The sequence below is a fragment of the Rhinoderma darwinii genome, chromosome 1, assembly GCF_050947455.1.
Source record: "Rhinoderma darwinii isolate aRhiDar2 chromosome 1, aRhiDar2.hap1, whole genome shotgun sequence".
Classification (NCBI taxonomy): domain Eukaryota; kingdom Metazoa; phylum Chordata; class Amphibia; order Anura; family Rhinodermatidae; genus Rhinoderma; species Rhinoderma darwinii.
This window is the reverse complement of record NC_134687.1, coordinates 665604974-665632201: the sequence shown is the minus strand read 5'-3', so window position 1 is coordinate 665632201 and position 27228 is coordinate 665604974. Positions and strand designations below refer to the sequence as shown.

General features: G+C 40.3%; 2 protein-coding genes across 2 annotated transcripts in view; both read left to right on the top strand.

Annotated features, from left to right (window-relative positions):
- LOC142664715 (zinc finger protein 878-like) overlaps positions 1-3090 on the top strand; it is a 33858-nt gene extending 30768 nt beyond the window's left edge. The window contains exons 7-8 of the mRNA XM_075843995.1: positions 979-1101; positions 2794-3090. Of these exons, the coding sequence (XP_075700110.1) occupies positions 979-1101; positions 2794-2840 (170 nt within the window). The 3' untranslated portion in view covers positions 2841-3090. The remainder of the gene's footprint in view (positions 1-978; positions 1102-2793) is intronic.
- The window catches only part of LOC142664704 (uncharacterized), a 358460-nt gene that overhangs the window by 206067 nt on the left and 125165 nt on the right, over positions 1-27228 (top strand). The gene's annotated exons all lie outside the window — the stretch shown is intronic.

Sequence of the window (27228 nt, the reverse complement as noted above, 5' to 3'; positions counted from 1 at the left end):
TAACAATATTAAGTTAAGATTGTGTAGGCCTCATTAGTATTTAAACAGCCAAATGTGTTAGCAGAGAACAGGGTTCATTGCCAGACAAGGTTCTGCTTTTCAAAAAAAAAAAATTTTATTAAGTCAAGCTTTATGTAATAAATTAATAGTGGAGGACTGAGTGTAGACCAGAATCCTGGACTGTCATGGATTTATTTTAAAGTGAAATACAAAGCGTTATAAGGCTGGAATGGAGTCAAAAGTCAAGGCTTAAACTTCTTCCTGCTTGATCCATTTCTGACTTTGGCTCAAAACACTGCATGTGTGTTTCCAGCCTAATACGAATCTTATAAATTTGTCAACTTTTCTATTGTGAAACAAAATCAAATTTATTTTTTTTAATCCTAACAGAAAATCCCAGTAAAATCTCTGAGGGAAACTTCAAGTTATTGCTAAATTATAAAGTAGAAGATGAAGATATCATGCAGCAGTCTTCAGGAGAAAACTTCATTACCCTTAATGTACATCCAGGACTTCACAGTAAAGACCTATCATATAATTTCACTAATCATGAGGAACCTTCTCCTGACCAATCACAGATTGTTACCACAAGTACAGCTCAGAAAGGGGGTAAAAGGTTTCAATGTGGTAAACCGTTCACAAAAATCTCAGGTCTTTTAACAAACAGAAGAATTCAAAGAGGTCAGAAGCCGTATTCATGTCCAGAATGTGGGAAATGTTTTACAGATAAATCACATCTTGTTACACATAAGAGAATTCACACAGGAGAGAAGCCATATTCATGTTCAGAATGTGGGAAATGTTTTACACAAAAATCGCATCTTGTTGCACATGAGAGAATTCACACAGGAGAGAAGCCATATTCATGTTCAGAATGTGGGAAATGTTTTACAGATAAATCAAGTCTTGTTAAACATGAGAGAATTCACACAGGAGAGAAGCCGTATTCATGTTCAGAATGTGGGAAATGTTTTACAGATAAATCAAGTCTTGTTAAACACGAGAGAAGTCACACAGGAGAGAAGCCGTATTCATGTTCAGAATGTTGGAAATGTTTTACAGATAAATCATATCTTGTTACACATGAGAGAATTCACAGAGGTGAGAAGCCGTATTCATGTTCAGAATGTGGGAAATGTTTTACAGTTAAATCAAGTCTTGTTAAACATGAGAGAATTCACACAGGAGAGAAGCCGTATTCATGTTCAGAATGTGGGAAATGTTTTACCGATAAATCAAGTCTTGTTAAACACGAGAGAAGTCACACAGGAGAGAAGCCGTATTCATGTTCAGAATGTGGGAAATGTTTTACACACAAATCATATCTTGTTATACATGAGAGAATTCACACAGGAGAGAAGCCGTATTCATGTTCAGAATGTGGGAAATGTTTTACAGATAAATCATATCTTGTTAAACATGAGAGAAGTCACACAGGAGAGAAATTATATTCATGTTCAGAATGTGGTAAATGTTTTACTACTAAAGGCAAACTTAGGGCTCATCAGAGAAATCACACAGGGGAGAAGCCATTTTGATGTTCTATATGTGAAATATGTTTTACAAAGAAATTTACATTTTGGAACTCCGCAGAGAATTCACATAAAGTAGAAACCATAATCTCGTTTAGAATGTGGGAAATGCTATAAGAGCAAAAAAAAAAAGATTTTAAACACATCAGATTATTCACAGACTTTAACCCCTTAGTGACCAGCCTATTTTAGGCCATAATGACCAAGCTTTTATTAAGTTTTTCCATCGTCTCATTCAAAGAGCTATAACTTTTTTATTTTTGTCGACATAGCTGTATAAGGTCTTGTTTTTTTGCGGGACAAGTTGTATTTTGTGACAGCACCATTTTGGGGTACATAGAATTTATTGATTGATTAACTCTTATAAAAAAATGTTTGGGGGGGAATAGAAAAAAACAGCAATTTTGCCACACTTTTTTGCGTCCTAAATTAACGCCGTTTGCCGTGTGGTATAAATAACACAATAACTTTCTATATTTTGTATGTTTTACTACTTTTACCCAGTAAAAACACTTTTTAAAAAAAAATTATTTGTTTTTGTGTCTCCATATTTGAAGAGCCATATCTTTTTTTTATTTTTCCGCCGATGCAGTTGTATGAGGGCTTTTTTTGCGGGACAACTTGTCGTTTTTATTGGTACTAGCGACTTTTTGATCACTTTTTATCACATTCACAGAAAACGTAGATTTTTGCATTTTTTTTTATTTTATTTTTTTACGGCGTTCACTGTGCGGGTTAAATAATTTAATATCTTTATAGTTGGGGTCGTAACGGACGCGGCGATACCAAATATGTGTACCTTTTTTACTTTTTCTTTTTTTATAATAAAGCATTTTGTAAGGCCAAAAAGTGGGTTCTTAATTTTTTTCATGTTTTTTTTTTTTTTTATTAACTTTATTAAACTTTTTTTTTTTTTACTAGTCCCACCAGGGGACTTAACCAAGCGATCCTCCGATCGTTTTTATAATACACTGCAATACTTCTGTATTTTTGGTATTAGTGCCTGTCCGTGTAAAACGGACAGGCATCTGCTAGGCCATGTCTCTGGCATGACCTAGCAGGTATACTCTACATGTCGGCTGCCATAGAACACCGGCACTCTGCCATCATGCGCAGGGTGCCAGTGTATTGAGAGAGGGAGTGACGTATCTTAGGGGTTAAACTGATATCTATCTCACCCGTGAGATCAGGGATCGTGAAAAGGCGTATTCACGGTCACTAATGGGTTAAACAGCCAATAAGTGTTTATTTATTTTTTTAGGTGGAATTAGTCTGGATCTGCCAAACACCCAAATTATATTTACCTGAGATCAACTGTGACCGGGATCTATGAAGAAAACATATTGTGGATATAAGGAAGAAAAGAAGAGCCTGGTTTACTTACAAAGCAGAGAAGCCAAATTGTCACCATGAACCTCACGTCTTATTACTGTATTCATAAATTCCCCCGCACTGCAGGAGAATCCAGACTGACCCTAAGGACAATGTAAACTTATTGTTTTTAACATACATTTCATCCCTTGCTGATTTGGTAAGTTTGCCCACTGTCAAAGAACAGTCTAGAATTTTTAGGCTAGGTTAATTTTACCAGTGAGAGATAGATTATATTTAAAAAAAAAACAGAAAATCACATTGTCACAATTATATATATTTATTTGCATTGTGCACAGAGAAATAAGTATTTGATCCCCTACTAACCATTAAGAGTTCAGCCTCCTCCAGACCAGTTACATGCTCCAAATCAACTTGGTGCCTGCATTAAAGACAGCTGTCTTAAATGGTCACCTGTATAAAAGACTCCTGTCCACAGACTCAATCAGTCTGACTCTAACCTCTACAATATTGGCAAGACCAAAGAGCTTTCTAAGGATGTCAGGGACAAGATCATAGACCTGCACAAGGCTGGAATGGGCTACAAAACCATAAGTAAGACGCTGGGTGAGAAGGAGACAACTGTTGGTGCAATAGTAAGAAACTGGAAGACAAAACTGTCAATCGACATCGATCTGGGGCTCCATGCAAAATCTCACCTCGTGGGGTATCCTTGATCCTGAGGAAGGTGAGAGCTCAGCCTAAAACTACACGGGGGGAACTTGTTATTAATCTCAAGGCAGCTGGGACCACAGTCACCAAGAAAACCATTGGTAACACACTACGCCGTAATGGATTAAAATCCTGCAGTGCCCGCAATGTCCCCCTGCTCAAGAAGGCACATGTACAGGCCCGTCTGAAGTTTGCAAATGAACATCTGGATGATTCTGAGAGTGATTGGGAGAAGGTGCTGTGGTCAGATGAGACTAAAATTGAGCTCTTTGGCATTAACTCAACTCGCCGTGTTTGGAGGAAGAGAAATGCTGCCTATAACCCAAAGAACACCGTCCCCACTGTCAAGCATGGTGGTGGAAACATTATGTTTTGGGGGTGTTTTTCTGCTAAGGGCACAGGACTACTTCACCGCATCAATGGGAGAATGGATGGAGACATGTACTGTCAAATCCTGAGTGACAACCTCCTTCCCTCCACCAGGACATTAAAAATAGCTCGTGGCTGGGTCTTCCAGCACGACAATGACCCGAAACATACAGCCAAGGCAACAAAGGAGTGGCTCAAAAAGAAGCACATTAAGGTCATGGAGTGGCCTAGCCAGTCTCCAGATCTTAATCCCATCGAAAACTTATGGAGGGAGCTGAAGATCCGAGTTGCCAAGCGACAGCCTCGAAATCTTAATGATTTACAGATGATCTGCAAAAAGGAGTGGGCCAAAATTCCATCTAACATGTGTGCAAACCTCATCATCAACTACAAAAAACGTCTGACTGCTGTGCTTGCCAACAAGGGTTTTGCCACCAAGTATTAAGTCTTGTTTGCCAAAGGGATCAAATACTTATTTCTCTGTGCACAATGCAAATAAATATATATAATTGTGACAATGTGATTTTCTGTTTTTTTGTTTTTTTTATATAATCTATCTCTCTCTGGTAAAATTAACCTAGCCTAAAAATTCTAGACTGTTCATGTCTTTGACAGTGGGCAAACTTACAAAATCAGCAAGGGATCAAATACTTATTTCCTTCACTGTATATGGACATTTTATATTTGACTTTCATTAAAACAGTATAAAAAGATGAAGGTGATGGAATTGAAGAAAAATAAACACTTAACAAAGTAACTTTCTAATTGAATAAAATAAACATTCACAGATTTATTTTCATGAAAGGAAATGTCATAAGTGTATTTATCACTGAATTAGAATCAAGGTTGGTGCCCAAAATCACGCCCAGATCTGGTGGCGAATGGCCAGTTTTTCTTGTAATACCCCAATATTTACCGCCTAATCGTGTGTCCATTTGTCATCTATGTGGTTGTGGTTGACGTTCCGTCTGTTCTTACCCTCGGGATAGATTCACTTGTGGCAGATTTGTAGCATAAATTTCTGAAACTGTAAATAGTTCCATACATCTGAGTGGAGTTGTTTCTGCAGCATACACATGGATTCTGAAATCACCATTCAGATGAGTGGAACAGCCGCAGACATTTCTGATACAAAACTGCTATTTGTGAACTGGAATCACACATGCAGTTTAGCTAAAAAAAAAGCTCATGAAAAACTGCACCTCAAAGCCATAAGTGGATCCAGCCGGAAAGAAAAGTGTAAGTCCTTTATTTATATTTCCCAATACTTTTTAATACGCTCTTAGATTTGCCTAAAAAAAACTGCATGTGTGATTCCAGACTTAGACAGGATCCAGGAGGAACGTGTCTCATTTAAACCCCTGACGTTTGGTTTCCCTCTGTTAGTGAAATGTGTGGTATTACCATGCCGAGAACCAGAGCGCTCTGAGGCCTTCAGAAAGGTTACAGATGTATATGATTCAGGAAAGGGCAGTTGTCTAAAATCTCCACATGTAGATGGTTTTCTGGACAGTGGAATGATTAACATCTAATAGTTTGACTATTTTCCCTTTGGAACATGGAAATGCCAACAGACCCGCCACGAAATGGCCAAAAATAAATAAATAAATGGAGGATTCTTGAATGGCCAAGTGAAAGTCTAGTTCTAATTACCATCAAGATGCTGTGGGAGATGTAAAACTGGTTGTGCATGCTCCACATGAAAGAGTAGGAAACGTCATCTCCCCTATAAGAGAATAGTAGACCGTAAAGCCCCATTCACATTTGCAAATTTTATACAGTATTTTGCATCAGTATTTATAAGACAAAACTAGGAGTAGGTCCAAGACATGGAAGACATGCAGATCTTTCCATTATACTTTTCTCTGTTTATGTTCCGCTCCCAGTTTTGGCTTACAAATACTGATGCAAAATACTGACCAAAATATGCAAGTGTAAATGAGGCCTTATAAAAGAAAAGCCTGCTGGAGGTTGTTTTTGCCAAAGGGGCAGAACCAGGTATTTGAGCCGTACAAGGAAGTGGCTTACCTGTGAGGTGGGGTTTTTTTTTGTTAAAAAATTATTGCAAATTCAATTTATGAATTTTTCTTTCATATTTTTATACTGTATGAATAAGGATTAAATATTAATACACATGGCAATAGATGTAAAGAAAAAATATTACATAGGGTCTCTTTATGTGACCATAAATGAATGGTTCATATCGCTGCGGGAGAACGAGATGTCTGTGCTGCCTGAGTATTACTAATAAAAAAACGGATTTTACTTCTATGTCAACTAACGAAAAGTTTCAGATAAAAAGCTTTTTAAACTGCGGAAGCAGCTATGTTATATATCTTCTCCAATGTCCATGTAATCGACAATATGTGGGCCGTACTACCCAAACCCTCAGAGACAGGATCAACAAACACAGGTTCAATGTTAAAAGTGGATACACCAAACATAGTGTATCACGCCATTTTGCTATAAAGCATAAATGTAACTTTGATCTCATAACTGTCACCCCTATTGAGTATATTCCTGTAGATATATCCAATAGGTTCATTAGGTTAAAACAAAGGGAAAACTTTTGGATCTACAAACTGGGGACCTTGTATCCAAATGGCCTCAATGACATCGCAGAATCTACATTGGACTGATATCCTTCACTATTTTTAAAAAATTCACCTTTTAAAGCATTTTTACATATGAGCTTCTTCTTATTAATATTGCTTAATTCTTTTTCATTTTAATATGTTATTCTTTTTTTATAGAGGAGGTGTCCAGTTTTCTCTTGTATTTTCTTATTTCATCAGCACTCCAGACAATACCTGTATTTTTTCCTACCAAAATGACCATTATTTCAATAGTCCGCACATTATTGACAGAATAACATCTAAATATAATCTTTCTACTTACATTTTCGTGATGCTCCGGACCTCGTTTCGTTGCAACCCTTAGGTTGTCTGTATGCGCGGCCCTGCGTGTCACTGTGCGTTCCATGGGTTCGATTGGACTCTCCCGGCCACCGTATCTCCTTTGATAGCGGTCGTCATGACAACGGCCTATGCGTCTCACCTTGCGTTCCATTGGCGTTCTGATTTCCTTCCCTGCGGTGTCATAAACAAACACTTGTCCTGCCTGCGCCCTATGAGATGCTTGCTGTGCGTCTCACCTTGCGTTCCACTGGCGTTTTGACTTCCTTCCCGGCTGTGTCGCTTCTGGTCTCCATGACAACGCGTTGCTATTGTTGGTACAATTATTTCTATATGTATCCAGCTCGTGGCTGGGTCTTCCAGCACGACAATTACCCGAAAAATACAGCCAAGGCAACAAAGGAGTGGCTCAAAAAGAAGCACATTAAGGTCATGGAGTGGCCTAGCCAGTCTAAAGACCTTAATCCCATCGAAAACTTATGGAGGGAGCTGAAGATCCGAGTTGCCAAGTGACAGCCTCAAAATCTTAATGATTTACAGATAATCTGCAAAGAGGAGTGGGCCAAATTTCCATCTAACATGTGTGCAAACCTCATCATCAACTACTAAAAATGTCTGACTGCTGTGCTTGCCAACAAGGGTTTTGCCACCAAGTATTAAGTCTTGTTTGCCAAAGGGATCAAATACTTATTTCTCTGTGCACAATGCAAATAAATATATATAATTTTGACAATGTTATTTTTTTTATTTTTTTTTATATAATCTATCTCTCACTGGTAAAATTAACCTAGCCTAAAAATTCTAGACTGTTCATGTCTTTGACAGTGGGCAAACTTACAAAATCAGCAAGGGATCAAATACTTATTTCCTTTACTGTACATATCCAGCAATCAGTCAGGTTGTAGTTTGTGTTACTATACCGTGGTACTTAATGAACTTATTGTCCCACTCCTCTTCCCCCAGCTGCTGATATCCTTTTACAAAACCACATATCATCATGCTCATTAGAAACACAGATAATAAGAAATACTTTCCCATTATGTCTTTATTCCTTATAAAACTTCTTGCAATGGGAAGCATGTATCCAGGTTGGTTTTCCTTCCAGTTATACTGAAGTTGGGGTGATCAGTTGGACCGGAAATGGACCTACAAATCGCGGTTTCAGTGATTTGCGAACGTGCTTTCGAACCGTAACCCAATCTCCAGGTTTTAGTTGATGTGCACCGGGTATGGAGGAGGGATCTGGAATAGAACTGAAAACATAATTATGAATCTGTTGCAGGTTTTTCTGTAGAGACCCTACATATTCTGTCATATTTGAGTATAATGACTGAAGCTGTTGAGGGAAATACAAGCCAGTTTTAGGGGCACTGCCAAATAAAATTTCATGAGGACTTAGTCTCATTTTCATGGTTGGGGTCATGCGGACAGAGTGTAAGGCAATAGGTAAACATTCAGTCCATGGCTTATTAGTTTCTGCCATTACTTTCTGAATTTTAAATTTTAATGTCCCATTTAGTCTTTCTACCCTCCCACTACTTTTTGGCCTGTATGGAGTATGGAACGATTGGGTGATATTAAAGGCTTGCATGATTTATTCAAGGATTTCTGATGTAAAATGGGTACCCCTGTCACTTTCAATGACTTCTGGTATCCCATATCTGCATACTACTTCTGAAAGAATCTTTTTAGCCACTGTTTTTGCATTAGCTTTAGCAGAAGGCCAAGCTTCAGGCTATCCTGAAAATAGGTCAACACATACCAGGACATACTCATAGACACCCACCTTGGGAAGCTGAGTAAAGTCTATTTGTAGTCTCTGAAACGGGTATAATGATTTGGGGGTGTACTTCTGTGGCAACTTCACAGTTTTACCAGCATTATGGCAGGCACAAATGGCACAGCTCTGGACATGTTTAGCAGCGGCATTGTTGAATCCTGAGGCCACCTAACCTTGAGCAACTTGACTTACCATTGCAACCTTGGACTGGTGTCTAGGGCCATGAGAGAGAGTACATAACATAGGGTGAAGCACCCTCGGGATACATAGCTCAGAGCCTAGTTCCCACAGAACACTCTCGTTCTTTACAGCCTTTTTCCTTTGCCAACTCTCTTTCTCCACAATTGGAGCTCGCGCCTGTAACTTTTTTTTAACAAGTCCAGCTCCATCTCCCGAGCCTCTTGCATTGATTCTGCAGCATAGGCCGTCACGGGGAGAGGAAGTATGGGGGCAGCTTTGGCCACAATGTCCGCTCTGCGATTTCCTTCAGCTTCCTTGGTCCTTTCTTTTGTATGTGCCTGTACTTTAATGATAGCTACCTGCTTAGGTAGATCCAGGGCTCGAAAGAGCTGAGCAACTAATCCTGCATTTTAATAGGTTTACCTGAGGAACCAACAAAGTTCCTGCTGTGCCATATTGGTCCATAGTCATGAGCTATGCCAAATGTGTACCTGGAGTCTGTATAAACATTTGCAATTTTATTTTCAGCCATGATACACGCCTCAGTGAGTGCTGTTAGTTCAGCCTCTTGTGCAGACATGCCAGCCGGCAATGCTCCACACTTGACCTCCCTTTGTGAGTCTACTATGGCATATCCTGTATATGGCTTTCCTTCCTGATAATAGCGGGAGTCATCTACATAGAAGTCTGCATCTGGAATAGGTGTCTCAGTAACATTTTCCAACACCTTAGTTTCAATTTTCATTAGCTCAAAACAGTCATGTTCCTGTGAGATATCTTGTTCTGCTCTCACTTCTGGAAGCAGAGTAGCTGGGTTTAGTGTAATGCATCTTTTAATGGTTAAGTTAGGAGGAGTTAACAAAGCTACTTCATATTTAGTGAGTCTAGCCATTGACAAATGCTTAGTTTTTACCTGTGACAATTCTTGAACTGAATGTGGAACCTGTATTACAAGAGCATGATCTAATACTATGTCAGTGACTTTTTCCTTTAACACGGCACAAGCTATTACTGCTCGGATACAAGATGGAGTCCCCGTGCTACTACATCTAGTTGGGTTGAATAATAAGCCAGAGGACGATGCTTTCCCCCATGGCTTTGAGTCAAAACTCCCTTGGCATGTCCGTCAGCCTCGTGACAAAATATGTTAGAATGAAAATCATTGTTGGGAATTCCCAGGGCTGGGGCGGACACTATAGCTGACGTGAGAGCATTAAACCCTTTCTTTGCCTCCAGTGTGAGGCAAAAAGGTGATCCTTTATTGCAAACTGTTAGAACATCAAACAGCGGTTGCATTAAAGGGAATGTGTCGCTAGAAAATTATTATTTTTTGTTTAGTTATTATATACATGATTAGACATTGTTCTAATTTTTTTAATTTTTTCACAAGTCAGGAAATATTATAAATTAGATTCTAATTTATAACATTTCCTGTGCTGGTCACTAGAGGGAGCAATTCCCAAAATTGCAGCATTGGCATGTGGTAAAGCAACCATATTGCTTTATGCTGCAAATTTGGTGTAAACACACTCACTCTAGTGAGCTCACCGAATCCCCCCTCCCTTATCCTGGCTAGTCCCAGGAGAAAGGAGAGGATTGAATGTTCAAACCTCCTACACTGTGTGCCGCCATTTTTTGAGCGAATACACAGTGTAGTAGGCTTGCATACAGTGGTAATCACACACTAAACCACGAACATACACAAACATAACTTACCTGCTCCTGCCGCCGCCGCTCCCTTCGGTCCGTCCGCTCCGTCTGCTCCCTCCGCTCCTAGTGCTTGCTTCAGAACACATGTCCGGAAGCCGCGACCGGAAGTAGTCATCTTACTGTCCGGCCGCGGCTTCCGGTCCACAAGAAAATGGCGCCGGATGTCGCTCGGCCAAAGACCTTCCATTTGGACTGTGTGGGAGCGGTGCATGCGCCGTTCCCACACAGACGGCGTACACCATAGTGAATGGAACGGCTCCTGTTCGCATTCTCTATGGGGATGTATGTGCCGTATTCCATCTCTGTATGTGACATTAATCGACACATACAGAGATGAAAAAAAAAATGGCAGCCCCCATAGTGAAGAAAAAGTTAGAAAAAAAAAAAAGTAAAACACAAACACAAATAAATAAAATGTATTTTAATAAAACACTAAAAGCAAATTAATATAAATTTTTTTTTTTCCGCGACACCCTTCCTTTAAAGAAGAGGCAGATGGTATCCACTCTCTGCAGTAAGCTATAAGTCCCAGAAAAGTTCTCAATTCCATTACATTAGAAGGCTCTAGTGCCTGGGAAATAGCTTTTTTTCCGTAAAGGGGTGATGTGCTTAGTTTGCTGAGTGATGCAATGTCCTGAGAAAATCACCTTTGTTTTGGCTACTTGTAGCTTTTCTCTAGAAGCCTTACACCCCTCCCCTTGTAGGAATAGAAGTAGAGATAAAGTTTCTTTTAAGCAAATTTCTTTCTCTACTGTACATAAGAGTAAGTCATCCACATATTGTAGTAATTGTGTATCTTTATTTTCTGAAGGAGAAGTAGCGCCACCTTGTGGCAATCGGGTCCAACAATATGGTCTCCCTTCATGAGTGAATGCAAACAGAAGCTGGCTCTCCTTATCAGCTGGCACTGAAAAGAAAGCATTTGCCAAATCTATGACTGTGAAATATTTTGAACTAGGGGGAATTTGATTCAGCAAAGTGTGGGGGTTGCGATACAATAGAAGCATCAATAATCATCAATTTGTTAAGTTCCCTTAACATGAACCATCCAATATGCCTGTACCTTCCCTGCTTCTTGTTCTTTCTTTACTTGAAAAAGTGGCGTATTATCAGGGGATCGACATTCCCTTATAGTACTCATCTTTAGGTATTCTTCCAGTTGGGTGGTAATAGCAGCTTTCTGCTCTCTGCTCTGGGGATACTGTGTGATTGTAATTGGTAGAGTTCCTGGTTTCAACTTAATTTTAACTGGTGTTGTAACATCAGTTATATCCCTTACCCATAAAGAGGAAGGTACATGAGACAACATTTGGTTCACCTCTTCATCACCGGGTTCTGTCTGATTTTCCAAGTTATCCAGATACATCATCATAGTCATAAAAGTTTCTGGTAGTGGTCCGGTTACGGACACTCCTTTCCTTCCAAACCGTGTAGTTCCATTTACGGCTGACAATGTATCGGCTCCTAACAGATTGACTGGGCAACTATCAGACACTAACAGTTGCGCACATACTTCTGTAGTATCTGCAAGACGTATCTTTAGGGGCTTGCTTTGCTTCATAACATATGGTTTTCCCCCTAACCCAGTCCTTGTTATTTCAGTATTTGTCACAAATTGTGAAGGGACATCCTTAGTTTTAACAATAGTCCGGCTTGCCCCAGTATCTACTAAAAAATGTATACGTTTCCCATGAGGTAGTGTCAATTTAACTGCAGTTTTTGGTCCTGGTTGTGGTGGGACCATTACAACGGGAGCACCTTGGGGTCTGCCTTCTTCCTAGTATGAATCATCGTGCATCTGGGTAGTATCAACCATTTGCACATGCGTCTGTGCTCGAACTCTCTGTCTAGAAGGACAATCCCTTTTCATATGTCCCTTACCTCCACCCCCAAAACATAGTCCCTTCCTCCTATATTCTTCAGTATTAATTATTCCAGTTCTTTGCTTAAATTCCATACCTCTAACTTCAGGCACAATATTTGCATTAGGAGGTGCTGTTATTGACATTATAATAGGCACAACAGCTTGTTTTTGCATTTTCTTCTGTTTCTTTTTATTATTTTGTTCCTCATTACTTCTGACTACTACAAGTGACTGCTCTACAGGAGTAAACATACATTCTGGACGTATCTTCAGTAACTCTATCCTGAGGTCTTCCCTCGACCCATTAATAAAACAAGTCCTTAGTATACGAGCATCCTTACCAGAAGCAGTACGTACATCAAAATGCTGGTCTTCAAATATGCTTGTACAACGTGCATAATATTTATCCACTGACTACTCAACACCCTGGAAAGCCTCAGGCAATCCTGTAGACAACTCATTTGCAAGGTTTTTTGCCAATACCTGGAGTCCCTGAACAAATATTTGACCAGATTTCTTTGTTTTCTGCTCTTCCACTGATGGCACTCCCCCCCTCTATTTCTACTTTCTGTATATTGTTGACTATTGGTGTGCCTGCAGATATGGTACACAGTGAAGCCAAATCACTCCAGGTGGCTTTATAGTTTTGACATATCCTTTCCACCCCTTTAAAGAAACCCATTGGGTTCTTATATAGATCTGGTAACTCCCTTGCCATTATCAACTGGTCACTCCTGCTCCATGGTTTATACCAGGTAGTGGTTTCTGTTTTAGGGTGCCCCCTCCCTCTACAGGACTTACAGAAACCTGTGTTATAACTGGGAAAACCTCATGGTGAGGAGCAGTCGGAGGTTGCCTGCCTGTATTACATTTTGAGCTGTACTGTGAGGTGTCTGTTCTGCGACTGTTTCCACACTCACATACCCATGTGTTAGATCTCAGTGCCCTAGTAATACCCATTGTTTCTCCTCCCCTCTTTCCCTCATGTGCTTGCAATTCAGAATTTGCAACGCACCATGTATCCCGATCTTTGAAGAGGCGCATTCTTATTTCGGGTCCACGGACATTTACAATGGACAGTGGCGTGGAAATAGAATCCATTCCTGGACTAGGTAATAAGGAACACTGAGATTCTCCTCCTGATCTAATTTGTTTACACTGCAGACAAATATATATATTGGGTTGATTACAAAGCCCACAGATGCCACATTCCCACCCAAGTGTCATATTGTTCAGCTCTGCAAGGTGAACGAATGGACGCCTAGATCACGTCCATCGGACCCACGGTTCTGTTTCAAATCCGTGTCAAATCTGTTTTTAGATGGATCTGTGAAAAAAACACAGTGAAATATAGAGTTATGGAGGAGCTCTGGAGGCTCATTGCTGTTTGTAAAATGTTCAATAGGCTTGTAAAGGAGCCCAGGGGTCAGGTATAGGCTGTGGGATGTTTCATAGTGGTGTGCAAGAACCCTAAAGGAACCCAAACTCTAGGGATGATTATTTGTAACTATTTTCAGGAAATAGGAAAGGTTTTCGGGCAGCGCGGGCTACGTTTGTTTGTGTGCACTGATTTTTTAGGGTGTAGGTAAGAGTGTCAAAGGTTTATGAGTATATAAAATGTTAAGGCTTTTGGACGATTAGTTTCTCAGATATTCTTTCTTTATTAGATATTGTTTCTTTATTGTAAATGAGCCTAAAATACAGCCGTCGTGACGACGTTTTTCTGGGCGAACCGCACAACACAGGGTCATGAGTTGTGGTAGACATACTCAGGACATGGTGATGCATGAACGTTCCAGGGCTCGGAACTTCACAATAAACAGTTACAGAAATATTTTGCAAAAACTGCTCAAATTTAGCTATAAATGAAGGAACTCCGCCATGTTTCGGGGGCAAGAGAGGGTTCCCCATGTACAGCAAATGACCGAGTCAGGTATCTTTTTATTAATCTGTGTAAGTCGAACGAATTGATGCCTAGGTCGATTCCATCAGACCCGCGGTTCGTTGCTTGTTGTGAAATGCTCTGGGACATCATTGTGGAAAATTATTATTTATACCCATTATAGTGAAAAAGGTATAATTTTTTTGTCCCGCTCCACGAGCTACATCTATCCTGCTGGCCTGAGTTTTTATATGGTAGGTCAGAGCGTCAAAGGCTAGATGCGTATAAAAAATAAGGGCTTTTGCACTACTATTGTTTATGATATCGTTTATTTATTAGAATTAAATCGTAACTGGTTTTAACGTCATCTTTGTAGATGACAGGTTGATCTTTTGGCATCTACAGTGATGCCGGCTTCATCTTTTTTGCATCACCAGAGATGCTAGATCCTATTTTGTGGATCACCACAGATGCGTTGATGGCCCAGATGGCACTTTACACAAACGGTGTGGTTAAAAATACTGATGCATTACTGATGTGGCACACTCACAGCAGTGTTCTGAGCCTTCACATGAAATTTGGGGGGGCACTCACATTTTGGGGTTACCGCCCTAAAATGTCAAAATTGCACTCTGGGTGCTATGTAAGCACTATGGCTTTACAGTGAGGGGGTAGAGAAAGTATATTGATGTTTGATGCCTGGTTACAGGATGAAAGTTCTGAAGCCCTGAAACCAGCAGTTCTATCATTAACTGCCAGGTTCACTCATGGATCTCAGGCGATTGACATAGAGCTCACAGTAAAATATCACATAAAGGTACTTACTGGGTGGTACTCACAGCAGTGTTCTGAGCCTTTAAAACAGATGTAGCCCGCGGAGCGGGCCAAAAAATTATACCTTTTTCACTAAAATGGGTATAAATAATTGTTTTCCACAATGCTGTCCCAGAGCATTTCATAATAAGCAATGAACCGCGGGTCTGATGGAATCGACCTAGGCATCCATTCGTTCGACTTACACAGACAAATAATAAGATACCTGACTCGGTCATTTGTAAATGGGGAACCCTCTCTTGCCCCCGAAACATGGAGCAGTTCCTTCATTTATAGCTAAATTTGAGCAGTTTTAGCAAAATATTTTCGTAATGATTGCTGGATATGTACATATTCTCCTATGTCTGCAAGGTCTATGCCATACTTTGCTACTCCTGTCTCAGAACAGGAATTGTTCCAAGATAATTGTTGGGTGATGAAACCATTGGATATAGAGGAACCCAAGGGAAAAGTTCTAATGGCATTGCCCATTGCTGGATGGGTGCAGTATCCCTGGAGGCAAGCGAACCTAACATCCAAGCAGGGGAATTGGTTTGATTTTAGAAAACAAGATGGAATTTGGGGAACAAAAGAGATGATGTTTATACATACTGGTAGACTGCCTGTAGAAAACCTAAAAATAAGTTTTGCCAGTAAGAGTTTAGAGGATCAGAAAATAGATCACTCACTAGTAAGGAAAATTCATAATTCTAATTGGCACCATGCTGATAAATTTCCACTTGGGAATAGGGAACATTGTGAGGCCATAGAAGCATTTGCCATAAGCAAAGAAGATGAAGGAGATACCGCAGGAATGGAAGGAGATGGGGCAGAACTAATGTCCATCGATCCAAAGAAAAAAGTAAACCCCCTCAGATGTAACCCTATTGCATATTACAAATGGGTAACTACCAATGACCCAGACTCTTGGTGTCTCTATTCTAACCCTACTCTTTTGGCATCTATTGTTAATGCACTAGTCAAATGACAATTTCAACTCCCGAAAGGAATCTATATAATCTGTGGAAATAATGCTTACAGATGGCTTCCTGAGGGGACTGGGGGAACATGTACCCTAGCAAGAATAGAACCTGCCACCTGGACGTGCAAGTCTGATCAATTCTTGTATCAGAATATTCCTCAACATATGTTAAGTAAACGTAGTCTTAAGGTACAGCATACAGAACAATTATTACACATAGGTTGGAAGGAAGAGTTAATGATGGCTCTGCCTATCGTTGGTAGTCCAGTCACTTCTTTACTCAGAACTACTCAAAATGGCCAACTTATGGAAGCCTTAGCAGATGTATTCCATAATATTACTGACTATCTTTTTCATGCTATAAGTGTTACTTCTGCATATACTAAACAATTAATAGTAGTTACTAATCAGTGGCGGATTATCATATGGGCGATTCGGGCGGCCGCCCGGGGCCCGAGGCTCCCAGGGGGCCCATGGCAGCCCGAACCGCACATCTTCCAAACCTATTCAGCGCGCTAGCGCTGCTAACTTCCGAAGATGAGGAGGGGAGGAGCAGGGAATTGGCCGGGAAAGGGGTAGGACACGCCTCCCTGACAAGTGCGCCATTGAGTAACAGAACAGCGACGGACGGCTGTTCTGTTACTCCAAAGCTGCAAGAGAAGAGAAGAGCCGGGCGGTCACCGGCGCTGAGGTTAGTTATCCTCCTACCCAACTGGTTCCCGACCGCTGGCTGTATTTTTACGGCCAGCGGTCAGGGATGGGTCCTTAAAACCCGAGCCATAGACTTTCTACGGCTCGGGTTTTAACTTGCTGCCCGCGCGATCGGGCAGCTGAATGTCGGGTCTCCGGCTGTCAGTGACTGCCGGGGACCCTGAGGAGAGGATAGAAGCAGCTTTCGCTGCTTCTGTCTTCTCCGATGTTTTCTTACACAGCGTTCAATGAACGCTGTGTATAGGAATAGAGACAGCAGCAGCGGCGCTGTCTCTATTCCTCCCGGTGATCATGTGACTGGTCACATGATCACCGGGTGCCGTTAGTGACAGACTGTTGCTGGGTCTAACTAGACCCAGCACAGCCCTATTAGTGACAATCGTCACTATGAGAGGGCTGATTTCCCCTGTAACTGGGGCTGCTGTGCAGCCCCAGTTACAGTGGAAAAACCTGGTGTAAAATAAAGAAAAAATATATATAAAGTTCCCCAAAGGTCTTCTTTGACCTTTTGGGGGACAGACCATAGTAATAAAAAAATAGTAAAGTAAAGTGCAAAAAAAAAGAAATAATAAATACACATAAAATACCCACCCCCCAAAAAAAACGTTCCCCCCCGCCAATCATTGTTGTAACGCTAGCGCTGACCCAATTACCCTAATATAGACATGTAATATATTAAAATTTACGGTAAACAATGACGATTACAAATAAAAGGTCTATTTTAGGGTAAAACTGTTATTACCAAAAAAAATAGCTGAAACGTAAAAAAGCTTATTTTTTTACTATTATTTTCAAACTTTATGAATAAAAATTCTAAAATAGCAATTGTCTACGGAAAAAACGTCGCAAAAATCACGTCGTTTTTTGTTTTTTTTTTATAAAAATGTGTGTTTGGTGCAACTTGTAATTCCGTTTTATTAAAAAATATTTTCACTTTTTGAGATACAGCTGCTTTGTATCCTGTATCCGTCAGGTCAGCAGGACTGACGGGATCAGTGAAACGGGCCCTGCGCTAAATTATAATCTTAGATGTGATAGATTTGAGGTGGATCCTGCGTGTCACTGATCCTGTCAGTCCTGCTGACCTGACGGATACAGGATACAAAGCAGCTGTATCTCAAAAAGTAAAAATATTTTTTAATGAAATCAATCAATCACACACATACTTTTATATATATAATTAGAATATAAAGTTTTTAAATGTGTACATAACCTTGTGGCACTATATACAAGGGGGAGCGCTGTGTGCCACTATATACAAGGGGGAGCGCTGTGTGCCACTATATACAAGGGGGAGCGCTGTGTGCCACTATATACAAGGGGGAGCGCTGTGTGCCACTATATACAAGGGGGAGCGCTGTGTGCCACTATATACAAGGGGGAGCGCTGTGTGCCACTATATACAAGGGGGAGCGCGGTGTGCCACTATATACAAGGGGGAGCGCTGTGTGCCACTATATACAAGGTGGAGCGCTGTGTGCCACTATATACAAGGGGGGGCTGTGTAGTGCTATCCACAGTGGTATGTGTGTGGCGCTCTTTATAGGGGGGGCTTTTTGGTGCTATTTACAAGGGGGAGGGCTGTGTGGCGCTCTCTACAGGGGGGCTGTTTGGCACTATCTATAGGGGGCTGTGTGTAACGCTCTCTATGGGGGGGGGATGTGTGATATATAGAGGGGGCTGTGTATGGCGATATCTATGGGGGTGTGTAATATCTACAGGGGCTGTGTGTGGCACTATGTACAGGGGGCTGTGTGTATGGTGTTTTACAGTGTGTGGTATTATTATATTCAGGCGCAGTGTTTGGTGCTATTATATTTAGGGGTACACTATGTGGCACCATGATAACTTTATTTTCGTTTATAGGTGTGGAAATGTTGGAAAAGTGAGGAGACGTCTGAGTGGCAAATTCTGCAGAAATGAGTCATGGCCGGGAGAAGTCGTCATGAGCGCTGGACCGGATGGAGAAGAAAAGAGGAAAAAAACTACTAGAATCTGAGACGTCGTCACCTGTGAGTCACTAGATTTATAGAGAATCTGTCACCTCTCCTGACATTTTTATTATAGGAATCCTTGTATTTCACAAAAAGTCTTTCTGCAGTCCAGGACTGATAGACAATTCCCCTTGTCAGGAGGATGTGTCCCTGCACAGTGTGATACTGTCAGTATGTAGGGACACCGCGCTGTGACAAGGGAAATCGTAACACTGTTAATGCTTGCCCAAAAAGGTAGTGTTAAAAATAGTTACGGCGCGGCAGGGCGGCGGTGAGGAAGGGGGGCCCAAGTTTGGGTAACAGCCCAGGGCCCATGGTCTACTTAATCCGCCACTGTTACTAATCAACACACTATGGCATTGGATTATCTAACCGCATCACAAGGAGGACTTTGTCAAATAGTAGGACCAGCATGTTGTCACTATATCAATCCTACTGGAATGATGCAAGTTGCTTAAGGTATTAAACAGGCACAGGAGCTAAAGGAACGATATCGGAAAAGTAACGCTCAATCCGAATTGCATTTTCCGGAATGGTTATCTTGGCTGAACCCGCTCAATTGGTTTAACTCCTTAACGCCGAAGGACGGATATATCCGTCCTCTGCAGCTGCTAGTTCGCGCAGGAGGACGGATATATCCGTCCTGTAATCGTGCGGGTACTGAGACTGTACCCACGCGATCAGCGGCAGGAGCACGGCTGTTATACACAGCCTGGCTCCTGCTGCAACTGCCGGAATCGAAGCGCGCGCCGATTCCGGCAGTTTAACCCATTAAATGCCGCTGTCAATAGTGACAGCGGCATTTAATGTGTTTGACATAGGGGGGGAGCTCCCTCTGTCACCCGATCGGCGCCCCCGCAAACAAATCGCGGGTCGCCGTCGGGTTTCCATGACAGCCGGGGGTCTAACAAAGACCCCCAGGTCTGCCTTCAGCATCTGCCTGTTAGGCGATGCCGGAGGCATGACCTAACAGGTTGCCTGTCAGTTTTACACTGACAGGCAATAATGCTTTGGTATACGAAGTATACCAAAGCATTATATATGCGATCCGCACATCGCATAGTGAAGTCCCCTGGTGGGACTAAAAAAAAAAAATGTAAAACAGTTAAATAAAGTTTGTGAAAAAAATAAAAATAATAATTACAGTCAAAATCAAATAAAACTACTTTTTTGGCCCAAAAAGTGGTTTTATTTAGTAAAACGGTCAAAACAAATCACACATACACATATATGGTATCCCCGCGATCGTAACAACTTGACCAATAAAATGAACATATTAATTAAACCGCCGGATGAACGGCGTCCAAAGAAAACGCAAAAAAACAACGTCAAAATTCTCTCTTTTCTCTCATTCCCCCCATAAAAAATAAAATAAAAGTTAATCTATAAGTCCTATGTACCCCAAAATAGTACTAATGAAAACTACACATTGTCCTGCAAAAATCAAGCCCACGTACGGCCACAGACGGAAAAATAAAAACGTTACGTCTCTTGGAACGCGGCGATGCAAAAACAAGTAATTTTTTTCTAAAAGGGTTTTTATTGTGCAAACGTAGAAAAAACATATAAAACCTTTACATATTTGGTATCCCTGTAATCGTGCCGACCCATAGAATAAAGTTAACATGTTATTTACGCTGCATAGTAAACGGCGTAAACTTATAACGTGAAAATTAATGCTGGAATAGCTGCTTATTTTCAATTCCCTCCTAAAATAAAGTTAATAAAAGTTAATAAATATATTATAAGCATCTAAAAATGGTGCAATTACAAAATACAACTCGTCCCGCAAAAAACAAGCCCTTATACGGCTATGTCGACGGAATAAAAAAAGAGTTACGACTCTTGGAATGCGACCGTGAAAAAACAAAAAATAATCCTTGGTCATTAACGTGCAAAATGGCCCGGTCATTAAGGGGTTAAGGTTCTACTTGTTGTTCTTAGGAATTGAGAGCGGTCTGGAAAACCGCAAAATTGACCTTTCTACAATCAAGACATCACCATGTCAGGATTCTGTCTGACAATACTATTTATGTCATCTGGGCCAAGGAAAATCTGTCCCTCTCATCAGTCCCTCTAAAAGGATCAGAAAACATGGTTGTGGACCTCTTAAACCGGAAAAATCTAGATCTGAGGCCTTAAACCAAGACTTTTTTTTAGGAAAATGGATCTAGTGTATGCCCATTCACGGCCAACTCTCGATTCATTCTTCGCCATGATGCAGCAGCCTACTCACCAGGCAGGTCAGGGGACCCTATTTTCCACATAGGTGCGGGGTCCGCGAGACGGGACCTGCATCTACCAGACATTAATGCCATATCCTGTGTTGGGAATACTCCTTTATTCTGCAGCATTCTCACATTGCAGCTTCCCCTTTCTAAATGTTTATGCGGTGTCATGACACTTTGTCTTGTGTCCAAGGCAGCCAATCCTTACCATGTGATGTGACATCATTGCCTTGTAAACAGACAGATAACCCCTTTTAGGTACATTGATATAACCCAATTCAACGAACACCGAAAATAACAAAAAACATTGTGAGAAACAAGCACTTTATTACAAAATAAAATTCTAATAACACGTTACACATAAGGTTTAGTGTAAGATGATGGGCGATCATTGCGCGGCTGTGTCAGGACAGGAACGGTAGTTAGTGTAAACCCTGATCTGTGGATGGTAACACAACTATAACGTTTTTCATGTTTAAGGTGAAACCCTAATGTCGTTTTAGTCTTACTCACAATCATTCTTCTACCCTCCAAAACTACACATGTATGGATCCTGTAGTGTCGAAGTCTCCGACTAGAGTCACGTAAAGACACCCCATGTAATATTTTTTCTTTACATCTGTTCACATGTGTATTAATATTTAATCTTCATTCATACAGTATAGAAAGATAAAAGAAAAATTCATAAAATGAATTTGGAATAATTTTGCAATAAAAAAAAACACCTCCCAGATATGCCACTTCCTTGTACGGCTCAAATACCTAGTTCTGCCCCTTTGGCAAAAACAGCCTCCAGCAGGCATTTCTTTTAGAAGGCCTCATTCTCACTTGCATATTTTGGTCAGTATTTTGCATCAGTATTTGTAAGCCAAAACTGGGAGCAGAACATAAACAGAGAAAAGTATAATGGAAAGATCTGCATGTCTTCCATGTTTTGGATCTACTCCTAGTTTTGTCTTATAAATACTGATGCAAAATACTGTATAAAATGTGCAAATGTGAATGGGGCTTTACGGTCTACTAGTCTCTTAAATGGGAGATGACGTTTCCTACTCTTTCATGTGGAGCATGCACAACCAGTTTTACATCTCCCCCCAGCATCTTGATGGTAATTAGAACTAGGCTTTCACTTGGCCATTCAAGAATCCTCCATTTCTTTTTTTTGGCCATTCTGTGACGGGTCTACTGGTATTTCCATGTTCCAAAGGGAAAATGCTATAAGTATTAGATGTTAATCATTCCACTGTCCAGAAAACCATCTACATGTGGAGATTTTAGACATCTTCCCTTTCCTGAATCATAGACATCTATAACCTTTCTGAAGGCCTCAGAGCGCTCTGGTTCTTGGCATGGTGATACCACACATTTCACTAACAGAGGGAAACCAAACGTCAGGGGTTTAAATGAGACACGTTCCTCCTGGATCCTGTCTAATTCTGGAATCACACATTCAGGTTTTTTTTAGGCAAATCTAAGAGTGTATTAAAAAGTATTGGGAAATATAAATGAAGGACTTAGGGTATGTTCACACGGCATTGTCCGTAACGGCTGAAATTACGGGGCTGTTTTCAGGAGAAAACAGCACCGTATTTTCAGCCATGATGGCATGTTGAGGCACTATTTCACTGCGTCCATTATGGACGTAAATGGAGCTGTTTTTCTATGGAGTCAATGGAAAACGGCTCCATTTACGTCTGAAGAAGTGACAGGCACTTCTTTGACGCGGGCGTCTTTTTTACGCCCCGCCTTTTGACAGCGGGGCGTAAAAAAAATGACCGTCTGCATAGAACATCGTAAGACTAATTCTAATGAATGTGTAGATGTTTGCCGATGGTTTGGAGCTGCTATTTCGGACGTAATTCGGGGCAAAACGCCCGAATTACGTCCGTAAATAGTGTGTGTGAACATACCCTTACACTTCTCTTTACAGCTGAATCCACTTCTGGCTTTGAGGTGCAGTTTTTCATGCGCTTTTTTTGAGCTAAACGGCATGTGTGATTCCAGTTCACAAATAGCAGTTTTGTGTCAGAAATGTCTGCCGCTGTTCCACTCATCTGAATGGTGATTTCAGAATCCATGTGCGTGCTGCAGAAACAACCCCACTCAGATGTATAGAACTATTTACAGTTTCAGAAATTTATGCTACAAATCTGCCACAAGTGAATCTTGTTTTCTGCGAATCCTGCCTTAAAAAAATATGATAAAAAGTGATCAAAAAGTCGCATGTACTCCAAAATGGTACCAATAAAAAGTTGTCCCGCAAAAAAAAGCCCTCATACAACTGCATCGGCGGAAAAATAAAAAAAGATATGGCTCTTCAAATATGGAGACGCAAAAGCAAATAATTTGTTTTTAAAAAGTGTTTTTACAGTAGTAAAACATACACAATCTATATCAATTTGTTATTGTTGCAATCGTTATTTATACCACACGGTAAACGGCGTAAATTTAGGATGCAAAAAAGTGTAGCGAAATTGCTGTTTTTTTATATTCCCCCCCAATTTTTTTTTATAAAAGTTAATCAATAAATTCTATGTACCCCAAAATGGTGCTGTCACAAAATACAACTTGTCCCGCAAAAAACAAGACCTTATACAGCTGTCGACAAAAATAAAAAAGTTATAGCTCTTTGAATGAGACGATAGAAAAATTGAATAAATAGCTTGATCATTAACCCCTTAATGACCAGCCTATTTTAAACCTTAATGACCAAGCCATTTTTTACGTTTTTCCATCGTCGCATTCCAAGAGCTATAACCTTTTTATTTTTGCGTCGACATAGCTGTATAAGGTCTTGTTTTTTGTGGGACAAGTTGTATTTTTTAATGGCACCATTTTGGGGGACATATTATTTATTGATTAACTTTTATTAACTTTTTTGGGGGGGGAATAGAAAAAAACCTGAAATTTCGCCACTCTTTTTCACGTCTTAAATCTACGCCGTTTACCGTGTGATATAAATAACACAATAACTTTATTCAGCAAGTTGTTACGATTGCAACGATACCAAATTTGTATAGTTTTTGTATGTTTTACGACTTTTACACAGTAAAAACGCTTTTTTTTCAAAATTATTTGTTTTTGTGTCTCCATATTTGAAGAGCCGTAACGTTTTAATTTTTTTCGGGAAGACTTGTAGTTTTTATTGGTACCATTCTGGAGTAGATGCGACTTTTTGATCACTTTTTATCACATTTTTTTTAAAGTCAGGATTCACAGAAAACAGCAATTTTTCCATAGTTTATTACATTTTTTACGGCGTTCACCGTGCGGATTAAATAATGTAATAGATTTATAGTCGGGGTCGTTACGGACGCGGCGATACCAAATATGTGTAACTTTTTAACTTTATTTTGTTCTTTTCATAGTGAAGCAGTTTGTAAGGGGAAAAGCTGGGTTTTTCATTTTTTTTTCAAATTTTTTTTCAAATTAACTTTATTCAACTTTTTTTTTACTTTTTTACTAGTCCCACTAGGGGACATTAATATGCGATTCTCCGATCGCTATTATAATACACTGCAATACTTTTGTATTGCAGTGTATTACTCCCTGTCCGTTTAAACGGACAGGCATCTGCTAGGTCATGCCTCCGGCATGACCTAGCAGGCATTCGCTCGAGGCAGACCTGGGGGCCTTTATTAGGCCCCTGGCTACCATTGGAGACACAGACACTCGGCGATCGTATCGCCGGGTGTCGGTGGGAGAGAGAGGGAGCTCCCTCCCTCTCTCCAAAACCACTCAGATGCGGTGCACGCTATTGTGCACCGCATCCGAAGGGTTAAACGGGTGAGATCGATACACACAGCCTCTGGCAGCTGAGAGCAGGGAGATTTGACAGCTCCCTGATCGTTTTACTTATCCTGATGCAGTGCCGTAAAAAGGCATATGCATCAGAATAAAGCCCGTTAGTGGCCGCCGTTAAAAGGCGTATTGGCGGTCACTAACGGGTTAAGGCCTAAAATAGGCTGGTCACTAAGGGGTTAAAGTCTGTGAATAATCTGATGTGTTTAAAATCTTTTTTTTTTTTTTGCTCTTATAGCATTTCCCACATTCTAAACAAGATTATGGTTTCTACTCCATGTGAATTCTCTGCGGAGATCTAAAATGTAAATTTCTTTGTAAAACATCTTTCACATATAGAACATCAAAATGGCTTCTCTCCTGTGTGACTTCTCTCATGTTTAACAAAACTTGATTTACCTGTAAAACATTTCCCACATTCTGAACATGAATACGGCTTCTCTCCTGTGTGAATTATCTCATGTATAACAAGATGTGATTTATTTGTAAAACATTTCCCACATTCTAAACATGAATACGGCTTCTCTCCTGTGTGACTTCTCTCATGTGTAACAAGACCTGCTGTATATGTAAAACATTTCCCACATTCTGAACATGAATACGGCTTCTCTCCTGTGTGAATTCTCTCATGTCTAACAAGATGTGATTTATCTGTAAAACATTTCCCACATTCTGAACATGAATACGGCTTCTCTCCTGTGTGACTTCTCTCATGTCTAACAAGATGTGATTTATCTGTAAAACATTTCCCACATTCTGAACAGGAATATGGCTTCTCTCCTGTGTGAATTCTTCTGTTTGTTAAAAGACCTGAGATTTTTGTGACCCGTTTACCACATTGAAACCTTTTACCCCCTTTCTGAGCTGTACTTCTGGTAACAATCTGTGATCGGTCAGGAGAAGGTTCCTCATGATTAGTGAAATTATATGATAGGTCTTTACTGTGAAGTACTGGATGTACATTAAGGGTAATGCGATTTTCTCCTGAAGACTGCTGCATCATATCTTCATCTTCTACTTTATAATTTAGCAATAACGTAAAGTTTCCCTCAGAGATTTTACTGGGACTTTCTGTTAGGATTGAAAAAAAATTGTGATCTTGTTTCACAATAGAAAAGTTGACATTCGTATTTGGCTCAAAACACTGCATGTGTGTTTCCAGCCTAAGTCAGAAGTGGATAAAGCAGGAAGACATTTAAGCCATGACTTGACTCCATTCCAGCCTTATAACGCTTTGTATAACACTTTAAAATACACTCAGTCCTCCACTATTAATTTATTACATAAAGCTTGACTTAATAAAAATTTTTGGCCACAGTCTACATTTAACAAGATAATGTGTCATGAGACAAATCACAGGATGAATTTATGGATATGATAATGAGGTCTGCATATCCAAATGGCTGAACAGTCTCCGGATCCCAATTTTGAAGTTAATAATCAGAATCTGTAATAAAGATTTCCAGTACACAGTAATATCTTTCCACTGAGAATTCAGGCTGTTCTAAGGGGAAAGAGTGTCCTGTCAAGTACTGATAATGTGAACCTAATGAAATGAAGTGGCCTCATTCAAGTTTTAGTCATGTGACAATTTAATAGCAAGTTGTTGTTCTATTTCTCTGCCAACCTATATGTATTTGGTCTTGTTTTTCTCAGAACATATAGGGCTTAAAATAAGTTATATATTTAACTGTGATGGAGTGGGAGAGTCGGAGAGGAGAAAACTCAGCTGGATGTTTTAAAACGTCCTAGCAGAGATAGGTGTGGACCACTAGGACATCTATAATCTATGGGCAGTCAGCAACTGGTTAAAATATGTGCTTCCTAATAATCATGGATCTGTTTTTTTATAATCTAATAAAAAAAATACATCTTTAAACCCACTTTGAAAACTTCATAAAAGACCCTTAAAGCGTACCTAATTTTTAGACGACTTTTCAGAATAATCTGTCATATGTCTGTACAGGAGCAACAACACTATTTCTCATTACATGACTTGTATCTGGCATTCTTTTAACAGTTTTCCCTCTGCAGGCTCTATCTTTAAATCTCAGTTTTCCCTGAGGTAGTGGGTGTAGCTTAACTGCTATCATCTATTCTATACACTGCACACAGAGCAGAGAGACACCCTGGTCTACTATCTCTCTGTAGGACACCCTTAGGAGCTGCAGCAGCATGGAGCACATCATACAGCAGTAAGGAGCAGTGTAGCGGAAAATCCAGCACAGAGGTGACATATAACTCTTACCAGCAGCCTATGTCTACTGTCTCTGCTTCTGCTCCCTCTCCTCTTCAAAGACTTTTATTGACAACAGCATCTGTGTCTTTGTGCTCCTGCTCCCTCCTTCTGCTTCCCCTTCCTTTCCCATAGACTTCTATAAGCAGCAGCATCCGTGTGTCTCTCACCTAGTGGCACTAACTGTA